The 14,766-nt window shown below is 52.0% G+C and overlaps 1 protein-coding gene across 4 annotated transcripts in view; it reads left to right on the top strand.

Moving 5' to 3' along the window:
• Positions 1–6,907: 6,907 nt before the first annotated feature.
• Positions 6,908–14,766, top strand: part of PLCG1 (phospholipase C gamma 1) — a 37,980-nt gene continuing 30,121 nt past the window's right edge. Inside the window, exons 1-2 of one of the 4 annotated variants that reach the window (XM_026009659.2) lie at positions 6,908–7,527; positions 8,608–8,934. In XM_026009659.2, coding sequence (XP_025865444.2) covers positions 8,718–8,934 — 217 coding nt within the window. In that variant the 5' untranslated portion in view covers positions 6,908–7,527; positions 8,608–8,717. Of the gene's footprint in view, positions 7,528–8,155; positions 8,190–8,607; positions 8,935–14,766 lie in introns of those variants that run through there. The other 3 variants (XM_072735852.1, XM_072735851.1, XM_026009658.2) reach the window with 3 other exon arrangements.

Here is a 14,766-nt window from a genome sequence, read left to right as displayed (position 1 = left end):
AGATCATCCTCCCGAGTAAGATCCCCTGTGCCCACTTAAAGTTAATCCCCACTCCTACTTCCAGCCTCCACTCCTCTCTTCTGTAAATCTGTCTTTTCTGGGACATCACACATAAATGGAATGGTGAACACTCCCCTCCAAGCACTTCTTCCTAGCTTCCATGATGGCACCTCCTGGTTTTACTCCAAATCAGGTATTTGCTCTGCAGAAACTTTCTTAAAAAAATTTTTTTTCTCTGAGAAAAGATTACTTATACTTCAGTCTTTAACAAAATCCTTCATAATGGGATGCTCTCTCAACTTGTTTTGAACCAAAAAGCACTTTTTGGAGAAAAGACATTACCCTGAAATGACCTCAGTCAAGCTAGTTTTGGACGATTATAAGTAGTCCCCTGACAAAATCAGTAAACAAGGAGGCAAAGAAATTTACCACAGACTTAGTAATTATTTCTCACAATCCCAACTATTACATACAAACAAGCCTCTTAAAGGTCATTTTCATAGCAAGGCAGCATTGAATTTTTTAGGTTTGGTAATGGTATATTATATATATATATATATATATATATATATATATATACACACACACACACACACACACACATTTAGCAGTCTTTCAGAGAAACAAATATAAAATTATAGACAAGATTTGTGTCAAAATAATATGGAAGGGGTTAGTGTGTGGAGTTTGCATAAAACGAAGTGGCCAACAGTTCATAATTGAAGCTCACTGATGAGTACAAGGAAATTCACTATACTATCCTGTCTATAATTATATACATTTGAAATTTTCCATAAAATTTTTAATGCAATACAGTAATAGTTATTATGCAGATAATTAATATATACCTATGGGAGGGATGCCTGGGTGGCTCAGTCATTGAGCATCTACCTTTGGCTCAGGTCATGATCCCGGGGTCCTGAGATTGAGGCATTAGGCTCCCCACACGGAGCCTGCTTCTTCCTCTATGTCTCTTCCTCTCTCTGTGTGTCTCTCATAAAATAAGTAAAATCCTTAAAAAATTTTTTTTAAAAATAGGGATGCCTGGGTCGTTCAGTGGTTTAGTGTCTGCCTTCGGCTCAGGGCATAATCCTGGAGTACCGAGATTGAGTCCCACATCAGGCTCCCTGCATGGAGCATGCTTCTCCCTCTGCCTATGTCTCTGCCCTTCTCTCTCTGTGCCTCTCATGAGTAAATAAATAAAATCTTAAAAAAAAAAATATATATATATATATAGGAGAAATGAAAAGAAAGCTGTTTTAATGTTACACAAAAGGTAATTACGCTTAAATGAAAATTTCTAGTAATGGCATCATATACTGATTTATTTTTTTTTTTAATTTTTATTTATTTATGATAGTCACAGAGAGAGAGAGAGAGAGAGGCAGAGACATAGGCAGAGGGAGAAGCAGGCTCCATGCACCGGGAGCCCGATGTGGGATTCGATCCCGGGTCTCCAGGATCGCGCCCTGGGCCAAAGGCAAGCGCCAAACCACTGCGCCACCCAGGGATCCCCATATACTGATTTAAAAAGTATTCTCTCTTCAACAACACGAATGCGTCTCAGAAACATGCTGAACATAGACCATGGGTACATACTCCTTAGTTCCATTTATGTGAAATTCTAGAAAAGGTAAAAACTACTCTGGTGATGGAAAGCACATTTAATGATTGCCAGATAGGGGGCAGGGGAAACGGACTACAAAGGGGTACCAAGAAACTTCATGGAAATGTTCTCTATCTTGCTTGGGCAGAGGTTACATGAAGGCATACCTTCATCAAAGCTCACCAAACTTTACACTTAAAAATGTGTCTGTTTTTTTTTTAAATATGTTATTCCTCAAACGGATTTTTCAAATGTACTCTCAAACAACTTAGCAGTGAAGGTGATGTGCTTCCAGAAATTAGATGACTCAAAGTATCTCTAATGGTGACAAATATATAGAAATAAAAAATTCATAGAGAGTTTGAACACAAGTTTATTACTGCAATGGTGAGAGTGGGAAAAATTCATAAATTAATATACTGTTTCAAATAATATGTGATTTAAGGGCAGCCCGTGTGGCTCAACGGTTTAATGCCGCCTTCAACCCAGGGTGTGATCCTGGAGACCTGGGATCGAGTCCCACGTGGGGCTCCCTGCGTGGAGCCTGCTTCTCCTTCTGCCTGTGTCTCTGCCTCTCTCTCTCTCTCTCTCTGTGTGTCTCTCATGAATAAATAAATAAAATATTTTTTAAAAAATAATAATATGTGATTTAAAACGTTGATATAACTAAATAAACTTATATTGGCCATTTCCATCATGTGTCTCTAAAGAGGCTTATAATTTAGTTGCAAAGATGCCATAAAACATCTGGAATGCTCCTACTGCAAAAACAAACACCTATCTGGAGTCTCCATTCTTCAGGCATATACATTTTCTCTCATTGAGCTGTACTCCACAGCTACCAACAGGTGTCTGTTGGCATTTCTTTTCTTTTCTTTTTTTTTTTTTTATTGAGAGACAGAGACCTAGGCAGTGGGAGAAGCCGGCCTCCATGCAGGGAGCCCAATGCAGGACTGGATCCCAGAACTCCAGGATCTTGCCCTGAGCCAAAGGCAGATGCTCAACTGCTGAGCCACCCAGGCATCCCTCTGTTGGCATTTCTTTAACCACAGCTGGAGTGGGAACTTGATCTGATTAATCTCTGCTGTCTTACTCCTATAGAGGAACATCAGGAGAGTTTGTTGGGAGAAAGGAAGAGAAAGAAAAACAGGTCAGCCTGGGCTAGCAAGGGCTCTTCCTTTCTCTTTCTTCAGCGAAGCAATTACTGTATCCCTGCCACCTCCCTGAACAAAGTACACCTGGGGCCCACTCTATGAGCCCACCAGCAAAGGGGAAGCAGAGTCTGCAGAGAGTGGAGTCTTGGCAGTGGCTGAACAAGGACTGGTTTTGCCTTGGGTGATAGAAAACACAAGGCTCTGGAGGGGCTGAGAGTCCATCCTAGGTATGGAGGGAAGTAGAAAAAACATGACCTAAGAAGTATGAGCTCTGGGGCACCTGGGTGGCTCAGTCGGTTAAGTATCTGCCTTCAGCTCAGGTTATGATCTCAGAGTCCTCAGATGGAGCCCCCTATGGGGCTCTGTCCCTCCCCACTGCTCATGCCTGCATGCTCTCACGGGCCTGCACTCTCTCTCAAATAAACTTAGGTCTTTAAAAAGAAAAGAAGAGCAGCCTGGGTGGCTCAGTGGTTTAGTGCCGCCTTCAGCCCAGGGTGTGATCCTGGACACCCGGGATCGAGTCCCACATCAGGCTCCCTTCATGGAGATGGAGCCTGCTTCTCCCTCTGCCTGTGTCTCCGCCCCTCTGTGTGTGTCTCTCATGAATAAATAAATAAAATCTTAAAAAAAAAAAAAAGAAAAGAAAAGGAAAGAAGCCTGAGATCCAACAACTAAGTTGGAACCATAATATATATATTGGGGCCAGAGGTCAAGAGCGTGAACTGCAGGTTGTAGGTGGAGCTCAAGGTACACTGAGGTGAGTATTAAGTACCAGTTGTACACGGAGGTACAGGTTAGCCAGCTCAGACTCAGAGATGGGCTGGTCAGACACCTAACATAAACTACCAAGCAAAAAATTTTAAGAACTGTTTTAAAGAAAAGGGATAATGTTTTATGCAACGAAACAAATCAGACTGTAAGGTCATTATAAGGAACAAATGAAAACTGTATCAGCATTTGCTGTTAATCTGTTGGGAACATTCTCCACTATTTCAGTCAAATAAGTGTCTATATGAGAAACTTCTTTTATAATTTAACCCCAGGAAAATTTTTCTCCCCCAAGGAATCAGTTACCAAAATAGAATTTTTGCTTTGGCTACCAGGAAGCTCAGCCACACATGATTCTCAATAACAGCAGTCATGTTATCTACACTCGCCATATTTTATTCCTCCTTATAGTAGCATATTCCAATTCTACAGTGCGGTATTTTTGCCCTTTGTTTTAAATAACCTTTTCAAAGGACTGGAAAGGAATACATCTGAGGTGGGCACAGCGATGTGCCACTCAGATTCTCCTTCAAGGAAGCACTTGTTGCCCCAACTGCTAGGAGACCTGCCAGTCCTCAAAGAGCACCTCAGTTGCAGAGAGCCATGTGACTGAGGCTGTGTGTGCTCTTCCCAGGGCAGAGTGAAGTGGAACCACGAAGGCCCAGCCATTTCAAGCCAGCACCAGTCAACAGAGCTCTCTGGGGGCTGGCTGAGGCTATCACCAGGCCTCCATCACAGCTAAACTTCTCCCTGTGCCCCTTCCTATTTCCTTCTCTCTCTTCCACAGTGTTGATCCCAAAGGCACTCCCTAACAAACATTCTGCACACTAACCTCTGCCACAGAGTCTGCTTCCAAAAGAACCCAATCTGTGACAACATTTAACCAAATACAGATGGTCCTCGATTTAGGATAGCTTGACTCATGATTTTTCAGCTTACAATGGTGCAAAAATGATATGCATTCAGTAGAAACTGTACTTTGGATTTTGATCTTTTCTCGGCTAGCCATATGCAGTGCGATCGATCCTCTCTTGCGATGCTGGGCATCGGCCATGACTTGCAGTCAACCATGTAATCAAGAAAGTAAATAACCCATGCACTTATAACCACTCTGCACCCATACAACCATTCTGCTTTTTGCTTTCACTACAGTATTCAGTAAATCACATGAGACATTCAACACTTTATTATGGAATAGGCTTTGTGTTTGATGATTTTGCCCACTGTAGGCAAATGTTAGTGTTTTGAGTACATTTAAGGTCAGGCTAGGCTAAGCTATGATGTTCAGTAGGTTACACACAGCAAATGCATTTTCAACTTACTATATTTTCAACTTAGGATGGGTTTACTGATATGCAACCCCATCATAAGGCAAAAAAGATCTATAACTAAAAATAGAAAACACATCAGGTAGGTAGGGGTATTATGGAAAGGAGTGAAAATACACAACAAAATATTTCATACCTACATGAGAGGCCAACATAGCATTGACTCTGGAGCCAGGCTGCGTGGGTTTGAATCCCATCTCTGCCATCTCTCAGCTCTGTGTCCATAAATAAGCACCTCTCAATCTCTCTGTACGTCAGTTTTTTTATCTGTAGATTGGAAACAGTAAAAGTACTTATCTCATAATGCTGTAATAAGTAACCGAGCCAATGTGGGTAAAACAGTTATATAGGACTTAGTATAAGCCAAGTGCTGTTCTAAGTGTTTGGTAAATAAAGACCTATGAGGTCAGGCACACAGGGCCAAACGGGCATCTGAGCTGAGACCCTTACCCAGAATCCAGGCACACCTAGGTACGGTGTAGGCTGGGGCATGTTGAAGCAAGAGTGATGACAGAAATAGGCCCAAGCAGGGCTAGCCTGGGTGATGTCAGGGCGTGTGCCTTGTGTGGGTTCTGGGCTGCTCCCTCCAAGCCAGCGCAGCTGCACTCATTGCCAGTAACACCCACGTACCCATATATATGCTGAGCTGGGGGAAGCCCAAACCAGCCACACCCTCTGCATGCCCTGCTTTTCCTGAATCTCTTTTGGTGGAGGGAGGCACCTGAGGTCTGAGATGCTAGCTCAGAAGTCCCAGGAGGAAATGGGGCCTTGTTTTCTGATTAAGGGCCTGGCAGCAGACTGAAAACATGAGCTCCTGTTGACAGAGATTTCTGGAGCCCCTGGGGGCCTGGCCCTGGAGGCAAAAGCAAAAGCAAGGAAGCATGGTCTGCATGCTAGGAAGCTCTCAGAAGACGGAGAAACAGAGTTTTAAAAAGTTTATCACAGCCTGCAGGCTGCCCAAGTCAGCACAAGAAGCTCCAAGAGCACTGCAGCACTTAGGAGGGGGCATCCTGGACAAATGGACAAGATCAAATGAGCAGGGGGAGGCCCCACTCATTTCCCACCTACTGTCCTGGCTTCATCACCTGCCCTGCTTCCCCTTGCCCAGTAAACCTCTGCCTGGAAAGTACTTTCCTCCAACCCACCTCTAATAATTCACCTGGCCATCTATTCACATCCAGTAGTAGACCTCTGCTGAGTCCTAGAGCCCTTCCTTTTCAACTAAGAGATCTAAAATAGGTGTCCCTCATGTTTTATGTTTTATCTCATAGGCCTCTGAGCTTTTCCTCCTTACCTACCATCACAACTGTCCATACATAACACTGTTTACTGGCTTAACGTCTGAATGCCTGGAGGGTTGGTTGGTTCTGGATTTCTTTTTTTTTCTCCCAAACCATGGCGTTAAAGCCCAGCACGGGAGCACCACCACCGTAAGCCCAAGGCAGTCCAAGCCCTACTCTAAGAGCACGAACACTCTGTGAAGCTCCCAGTCATGCTAGCCTCCGTGCCCACTGACTGCTGGCTGCCAGGATCTACTTAAGGCTCTCCTGTGAAGCAAAAAAACGTGTGGCGTCAAGACAGACCTGGTTTCAAATTCCCACTTGTTACTTATGTGGCCTTGGGGCAAGATGCAGAACTTACCTGGATCTCAGGCTCTTCATCAGTATATCTGGGACAATAACGCCTGATTAGAGGGTAATTATGAGGATCAGGTGTGATCACACTTGTGGGCCCTGTAGCGCTAGGCCAGGCGTTGGGTCAACTTTAGTGCCCTCCCTCCCCCTTTAAAGGGTGGGCACTAGATGGCAGCCCATCTCAGCCACTCCACCTCCCCTCAGGTGGGTGAAACCTACAAATTTTCCGTTTTGTGAGGGGTTTCTCAGCTTCTTAGGAGACACCCTTGAGGGCATCAAAACACAAACCCACACAAGTTACCGCTGCCGCAAGACCCAGTCGGAGGCAGCCCCAGACACCAGTCACCACCCAGCTGGGTGGGCTGGCTGAGCACACGCTCACATACTCACGAATTCCAGAAACCCGGCTCCTTCCCTGGCATCTGCTGGGCGCTCTGCTGGGCCTCCAGCCTCTGAAGTTGTCCTGCTCTGCCTGATTCAACGCCGGTCAGACCACAGGTGTCTTCAGTTGGTCTGTGACAGGGGCCGCTACCTCACCGGGGCAAGCCGAGGGAATGGCTTGGGGAAGGCAGAGTGTGAATTGTTCAAATTACCACTAAAAGGCCTTGTGGCTGGTGCATGGAGAGTGAAGGGGAGGTGCTGAGGGGCGGCGTGGGAGAGAGACAAAGGGGGCCAGACCACACGGGCCGGCTGGGACAAGAGGGAGCCTGGGTTTTGAGGGCAAAGGGAAGTCATGGAGGGTTTGGGGCCGGGGGTGGCCGATCGGGATTTAATTTCTTTTTAAACAGTTAAGGCGTGGATGATAGACGCAGGTAAGACCAGGGAGAGTGGAGAGTCTGGGTGAGGAGACGGAAGTCAGGCGAGGCGGGTGGGGTGGCGAGGGCCAACGGCAGCGCAGACAGGCCTGCGAGGCGGCCGAGGAGGCCTCGAGGATACCTCAAGGGTCTTGGGCCAAGCACGTTAGCAGGCCGAGCGCCAGGCGCCAGGCTCCAGGCTCGGAGAGAGAGTGCAGGGAGTGGGCGCGCAGTCTGAGGAGGGTGAGTGGGGCCGCGGCGCAGCCCTGGCGGGGGGGGGGGGGGGGGGGGGGGGGGGGGGGGGGTGAAGCCCTGGGAAAGGTCGGGTCGCCTCAGTGACTGGCTCAGGACCAGGCCAGCCGAAGCGGGGGAAGAGGGGCTTCCGGGGCCCGCGGGCAGCGGCCTGGGAGGCAGGAGGAAAGCACGCGGGGTTAGGCCGCGGAAGCCCAAGCCCTGGGGAGAGCCTCTGCCGAGGGGCGCGAGGAGGCGGAGCGTGAGGTGGGGCGGGCGGCGGGCAGGAGCCGCGCGGAGGGAGGCCGCCGGGGGCCGCGGGGCTCAAGGCCCGACGGGGCACGCTCAGGCCCGCGCCGCTCCGGAGGACGGGGCCGTCGAGCGCCAGCCACGCTCGCCGCAGGGGCGGGACGGACGAGGGTCCGGCGGTCGCAGGAGCGGCCTGCGGGGCAGCCCGGAGCGGCCCAAGGGGCGGGGCGGGGCAGGCCGGGCCTGCTGTCCGTCAAAGCCCGCCAGCCAATCCGCAGGCTGCTCCGCCCCCGGCCCTCCCCGGAGAGGGTGCGCGGAGGGCCCGCCTCCGCCGCCGCCGCCGCCGCCGCCGCTGCCGCCGCCGCCGCGGGTGTGAGGCGGCCCGGCCTGGCCTGGCTGGCTCCCTCCGCCGGGCAGCCGCCCAGGTAACCGGGCTCGGCCGGCGGGCCGGGGGCGCTCTGCACCCTCCCCTTTCCTCTCGGCCGCCGCGCGGGGAGCGGGGCCGACGGAGCGGCCGCGGCTGGGCCTGTGCGGGACCGCGGGCTGGCGACCGCCCGTGCGTGTGCGACTGACTGACGGGCCGGCCGGGGCGGCGTGAGGAGGGGCGGCGGACGGGGCGGCGGGCCGCGGGGCGGCGAGCGGCGGGCGCGCCCCCGCCGCCATTGCGCCCCGCGTCCCTGCCTGGGCCTGTCCGGGGGTCGCGGGGCGCAGGCGCGGCGGGAGGCGGGCGGGGGTCCTTTCCACGGGCGCGCGGGCGCCTTTGTTCCCGGCGCGCGGGCCGGGGCGGGGCCTGAGGAGCCGCCCCGCCCCCCGCCTCAGGCCCCGCCCCGTCTCCGCCCGCAGGAGCAGCCGCCGGGCCCGCTCGCGGGCCGCCTCAGCCGCCGCCGCCGCCTCAGCCGCCGCCGCCGCCGCCTGCTCCCGCCGGCCGGGCCCCCGCCCCCAGCGCCGGAGCCATGGCGGGCGCCGCTTCCCCCTGCGCCAACGGCTGCGGGCCCGGCGCGCCCTCGGACGCCGAGGTGCTGCACCTCTGCCGCAGCCTCGAGGTGGGCACCGTCATGACTTTGTTCTACTCCAAGAAGTCGCAGCGGCCGGAGCGGAAGACCTTCCAGGTCAAGCTGGAGACGCGGCAGATCACGTGGAGCCGTGGCGCCGACAAGATCGAGGGGGCCAGTAAGTGCGCCCGCCCCCTGGGGCCCGCGCGAGTCCGCGCTCCGCTCCCGCGCGCCCCGGCCGCCTCTGGAGTGACTTGGGTGAACTTTGGGGCCCTCCCCCGCAGCCTCCGGGCCCCGCCCCCGCCTCGGCCCCGGCCCCGGCCCCGGCCCCGGTGGTCCCCGCGGGCGGGGGGCATCCGGGTCCTCAGTCACCTGACAGGACACCCCCTCCCCCAGCCCGGGGGGTGCTCCAGGCGCTGTGCCCGGAGGCCTAGAAATCCTAGCGGGTTGGGGGCCGGCGGGGCAGGCGTCGGGGGTGCCCCCCACCCCGGCAGTGCTGGTGACTGGGGCGAGGGAAGCCCAGGCGGCGGCAGCCCCCCCGGCCCCAGAATCGGGGGCCAGGCCGGACGGTCATCGCCCACCACCTTTTTTCCCCAGAAGAGTAGTCATGGTGAAACTTTCTGGGCCCCCCGGGCTGGGCTCCATTTGCAAAGGAACCTTTGGGTTCCCTGAGTAGAATTGAGGCAGATGTTGGGGTAGGGCTGGCTTTGGGTCAGAGCCGGGCCTACCCCCCCCCCCCCCCCCCTCAGAGGGTGCAAGGTGGTCTTGTTTGGTTTGGAAAAGCCTGAGGGAAGGCAGCGGCTGCTTTTTCCCGCTGCTGCTTTTGTCTCGAAGCTGAATTTTAGAGGTCTGCGTGGGTGGGCCGACACTCAAAGCCAGGACCGGGACTCTTGGTAAAGAGGCCAGGCTTCTCTTACCCTTGGAAGCACATCCTCAAGAGCGTGGCCCAGAAAGGCCACCCTCCGTGCCTTAGAGTCAGGTACTTTCGAGAGTGTGCAGCCAATTTTGGGTCTAGCCCTTTGTGTCCTGCGTCCTGTGCTGCGTGGCCTCGGGGAGCTGGGAGCGGCTACCTTTGGTTTCCTGCTGCTTGGCCTTCTCAGGCCTGAACTTGGCTGCTTTGGGACAGGTCTCAGGAGGAGGGAATTGGGGATTTTGAAAAAGCCCAGATCTTTTCAGTGTTACTACACTTAATGTAGGCCTGTGTTGTGGCCAGGTGGGCACCCAGCTCTGCCCTCCATTCCCCCACCTTCAAGTGTGAGAGGTAGTGTGTCTGCAACCCTAGGTTGTGGGTTGCTTCCTGCAAGGACTACCCCCAGAGACTCAGAACTAGGTCCATGTGGAGGAGGGGCGTCAGGAAGTGACACCCCCATGGGAAGGTCCTACAGACCTTGGGTATCGTGTACATGTGTGTAGATGGGTGAGGAGATTGGGAGGAAGGAAAGTCTTGTGGTGAAGCAGCCACCCTCAACTACAAACTCCAGATCTGATACAGCTGCTGAACTCAGAAATGGCAGCTGCCTTCCGCTGTGCCTCCATCAGCCCTGCCAGCTATGGAGAGAAGATTTTAGTGATTCGAGAGACTGGATTCCAAAATTGTGGAATGATAGACACTGCAGAGAGCCAGATAGATAGTCCTGGGGACATCACCCAGGCATCAAGACTTCCAGGCACAGCCTCTTCCTTGCTTTTATAGTGCTCCCTATGCTCTGCTCAGTTGGTGGCACTGACCAGAGGTTCCCCAGTAGAGATTTCCTGGGTAACAGACTGCACTTCAAACCATGCATGTGATCAGCAGGCAGTACGTGCAGCTCTGTGGTTGAAGACAAGGCTGGGATTTGAAGCCCATTGATTAGTTGTGGGCCACTTGCTTATCTAGCTAGTTATTTATTTTCTCTGAGCTTAGTTTCCTTATCTATAGAGTGGGAATGGTAAAATATATGCTGTATATGGTTGCTCTGGAGATTAAATGAGAATTGGTGTAAAACATGTAGCACAGTGTTTGATACATTGTAAAGGTTTAATAAGTGTGAGCTGTTTTTAATAATAACAATAGAAGTAAAAGAGTGTGACTGCCCTCCTCCATCCTGGACTATGAATGTTGAAGGAGGTGGACTATGGCTGTAGGAGAGGGGTATAGGGAGGGAGGAGGATGGGAACCAAGTTCACATTTCACTTAAAGGGAGGAAATGGTTTTGTTTTGCTTCAACTCCTCTCCTCACCCACCCACCTATCATACATAGAATAGTACATGACAGTAAAATCATGGAGTAAACCTAGAGAGATTTGCACATCTGACTCTCGGGTGTGACTTGACTTATTTGTAAGTTGGGGCCTGAACAGAGGGATGTGGGGAAGAGTGAGTCTAGTCCATGGTGTCTCAGGTCTTTGGGGGTTGGTGACAGGAATGCAGGGGATCCGATGGCCCCCAGCTCCCAGCTTAGGTCAGCTAGAGAAATACAGATTCAGTAATCTCATTAGCTGCAAGTGTAGGCAAAGAATATAGGAGCCTTGGCCCTTTGATTTTGGAGGCCCAGATTGAAGGAGTCTGAGTAAAAATGCTAGTAGATGCTTGTGTAGGGTTCACACGTTGTAAATGGAGCTTCTCACTGAAGCTCCCCCACTTCTGCCCATTCGTGGTATACTTCGTTGGTGACTTCTGATCCTTGCACCCCCCCACCCTACCCCACCACAGGCTCTGAGGAAGGTTGGGCTGCCAGCTGTGTCCCCAACCATCTGGCCTTTTCCTGCTGACTTTGCCAGGGTTCCACGTAGTGCTTGTAGTCTGGCCAAGGAGAGAGAGGCACTGTGGACCTGCAGGAGGGATGCTGTGGTTTAGGAAATGCACAGCACTCAACGTGTCAGACCTCATTCTGACCTAACCCCATCCCTTCTCACTTTATCTCTTGTGAAGTGGGGCTGGCACTTGCTGATTTCTAGGATGGTAGTTTGGCTTAAAAGAGGGGTGGGGAAGTGCTTTGGTACCAGTTGTCCTGGTGATGTGACAGGAACCAGGTTGATGTTTGGCTTTTTATGTTGCAGATACTGACTTAAGTGAATACAAAGCAATTACTTCCTGTTCATTGCTACAGAGACTTTTCGGCATATTTTCTTGGCTAATCTTCACAAGGGTCCTGGAGGTAGGGGGCTGTGTCTGCCATGGGATCATAGTACCAGTATGTGACAGCCTCAGCTGGACCCAGCTCCCCAGTTATTGACTGGCCATCCCAAGAGGACTCTCAGCTCCAGGGTTGTGCTGCCCTTGGGCCTCAGGCCACATGCCTAGTTGTCTCTGTTGCTCCTCTAAGGAGAAATTTTTGTGCCTGGACCTGCATTATAGACCCTTAGCCTCTCTAGGTTCTGGCTCTACACTTTTCCTTCTGATGCCTTTCTGGGGTGAGTAGATTCAGTCAAAAGTAATTGTGGGCATCATGGCCTGGGTGGAGGCTCCATGGAGGGCTCTGAGTGACAGCCATGCTCATCACTGAGGACTTTTGGAGGCTCATGCTTTCCTCTTTGATCCTTCCCTACTCTTCTAGATGCTGGGCCCCCTTAGGTGGTGAATGAAAACCAGGTCCTTCCCCTCAGGGAAACTAAAACAGACAATAATTCCTAGTCGTACCTTTGATGGGGTGGGGAGGTACCCGTGGCAGAAGAGCGCAAACTGCCCAGACAAGGCAGTCAGGCTCAGAAGGTGATGTTGGGGCCAGTTGTCTGGGGCTTGACCTCTGTGGCTGTCAGGCTGGTGAGGAGACAGACTGTGAAGCCTGCTCTGCTGCCTGGGCCTGAGGTCCCTGAGGCAGGCAGGCGGGTGTCGCAGGGGTTTTCTTTGTACTGGCTGATTGCTCCCAGTGGGAGAGGGGCAAAAACACGTGTCCGGATCTGCAAAGCTAGCCATCCCTGCCTGTGTGTTTCCTGTCTGACTATAGTTTTTCCAGGGGAAGTCAGACCTCCTAGTGTTTCCTCAACACCCAAGCCTTGCTCCAGTGTGTGGGTTTCCAGACCAGCTCTGCCAGCGCCCCCCCTCCAGCTAGGGCACTCTCTTTCCTGTGAACCTGCGAAAGGAGCCTGTTGCACAGATGACCGGAGAAGCTGAGCACACCCAATGTTGCCCCCCTCACCACACACCTCCAGCTAAGGAGAGTCCTAGAGAAGTGGGGGTGCATTGGAGGAGGGGAATGTTCTTGCATACCTTGTGGAGTGCTTTGTTCAGGGAAGCATGGTGTCCATGCTTTCCTCTGCAGGGGGTGGGGTGGGGTGGTGTCCTTGAGAACAGTATAGTAACAGGTGACCAGACTCTAGGCAGAGCCAAGGATAAAGAATGGCTGTGAGCGGTGTTGGTAATTGACCCACAGTAACTGGAGATTTGTGCCTAGAGTCAGTCTGACTGGGGTTCAAGACAGTGGTGTGTATATGTCTGTGTACGTGTGTATACTGGCAGAGATCTTGGCCACTAACCTTGTTTTGTGTAGTCTCTTGAAATGAGGGCCATTTATTTGTTCCATAAATACTGTTTGAACACCCCTATTTGCCCAGTGCTAGGCACTAAAGGTGAATAAGACATGGACTGTGCCCTTGAAGAACTCCCACATTCTTGGAAGAGACAGAATTGGGAACATATAATTATAACCATGTGTGTGGTATGTACCATAATAAAGGTCTATACCAAGAGCCCTGTGAGTGCATAGTAGTGAGCTGTCTTAGTGAGCTGTGGTTGAGAGGAGAGAGCCAGGTCAGGCTTCAGAGCTGCTGGGGAGGCGCGGGGGGAATTGGAGGGTGACTTGTGAGCTGTTGCTTGACTGATTGAGGAACTTGCCTGTGCCCAGGTTGAACATGGGGGATCCCTGTGCAGGATCAGGTATGTATTTAGTGCGGTAGAGGTAAGGCTGGGGCTCGTTGGGAGCAGTTTAGGGAGGGCCACAGCGTGCCATGCTCCTGGGTTATACTCTATTCTGTCAGCAGAGGCTCAAGGAGGGCTGTCTTGCATTTTATCTGGGAGATGGTGAGGGAAACCAGTAAAGCCACTGCAGTTTGCAGGAGAGAGCTGATGAGCAGGGGCAAGACTTCCTCTCGAGGCAGGGCAGGGATGCAGCAGAGGTGGAGGGTGGGTCCTGAGAGATGAGCCAGTGGAGCACAGTAGTTTAGCATTTGGGTTCTGAACTCAGACTGAGTAGGTTGTGCCACTTAACTTGCTTTGTGACCTTGAGTGTGTGATTTTCTCTCTGAGCTCTTTGTCTACAAAAGGGGGGTATAGTAACAGTTTGTCTCATAAGGGTTTTTTGAAGATTGAGGAAAGTCTTCATAGAGTGCTTCACATGGAGTATGGTGTGTTGGGAGCTCTGACAGAGGAGGATGAAGATTAAGTTCCCCAGGAGGACCCAGTAGTGAAGGGAGCCCATGTACCTGTCACATTGAGGGGCTGGAGCCTGGCCACCAAGCCTTCGATTGGGAGATGAAGAGGCCCACCCATTTTCTCACTCCAAGCTCTCAGCAGCCCCGCTGTTGTCGGGGCTCGGCTCGTTCCAGCTGCTGACTTTTCAAGGTGACACAGCAGCTGGCTGAAAGCAGCCGCTGTGGTATCATATTGGCCTATTTCCCCGTGTCTTGCCCTGATAAATGCTATCTGAGCACATTGATTAAAGACCCCTCTCTTCTAGTGCTTTAATGCCATCACCTCAGTATGATAAGACCGGTCTCTGCCTCTCCTGTCACTGTTCGTATCACTCTTCATTAACTCATGGCACCTCTTCCCATTCTGTAATCTTTCCTCTGATGTGGTTTCAAAGAGGTCAGAGATGGATAAGTTGGAGGAAGTGAGACCTACCTAATGTTGCAAACGCCTGATAGGAGGGGATGGGAGACTTTTCCTCCCCGTCTCTACTCCCTTAGAACTGGAGAAGTCGGTGGGGACTCGGAGGAGAGTCTGGGGAGAAATGAGGATGAGAGAGGAGGAGGGGAATGTGCTGGTGCTCCGTGCAGAATGCTTTGTTCAGAGAAGCATGGTCCCCGTGCT

Source organism: Vulpes vulpes, chromosome 14, assembly GCF_048418805.1.
Source record: "Vulpes vulpes isolate BD-2025 chromosome 14, VulVul3, whole genome shotgun sequence".
Classification (NCBI taxonomy): Eukaryota; Metazoa; Chordata; class Mammalia; order Carnivora; family Canidae; genus Vulpes; species Vulpes vulpes.
Note: the sequence above shows the minus strand (reverse complement) of the source record. Positions and strands in the feature narration are given on the sequence as shown.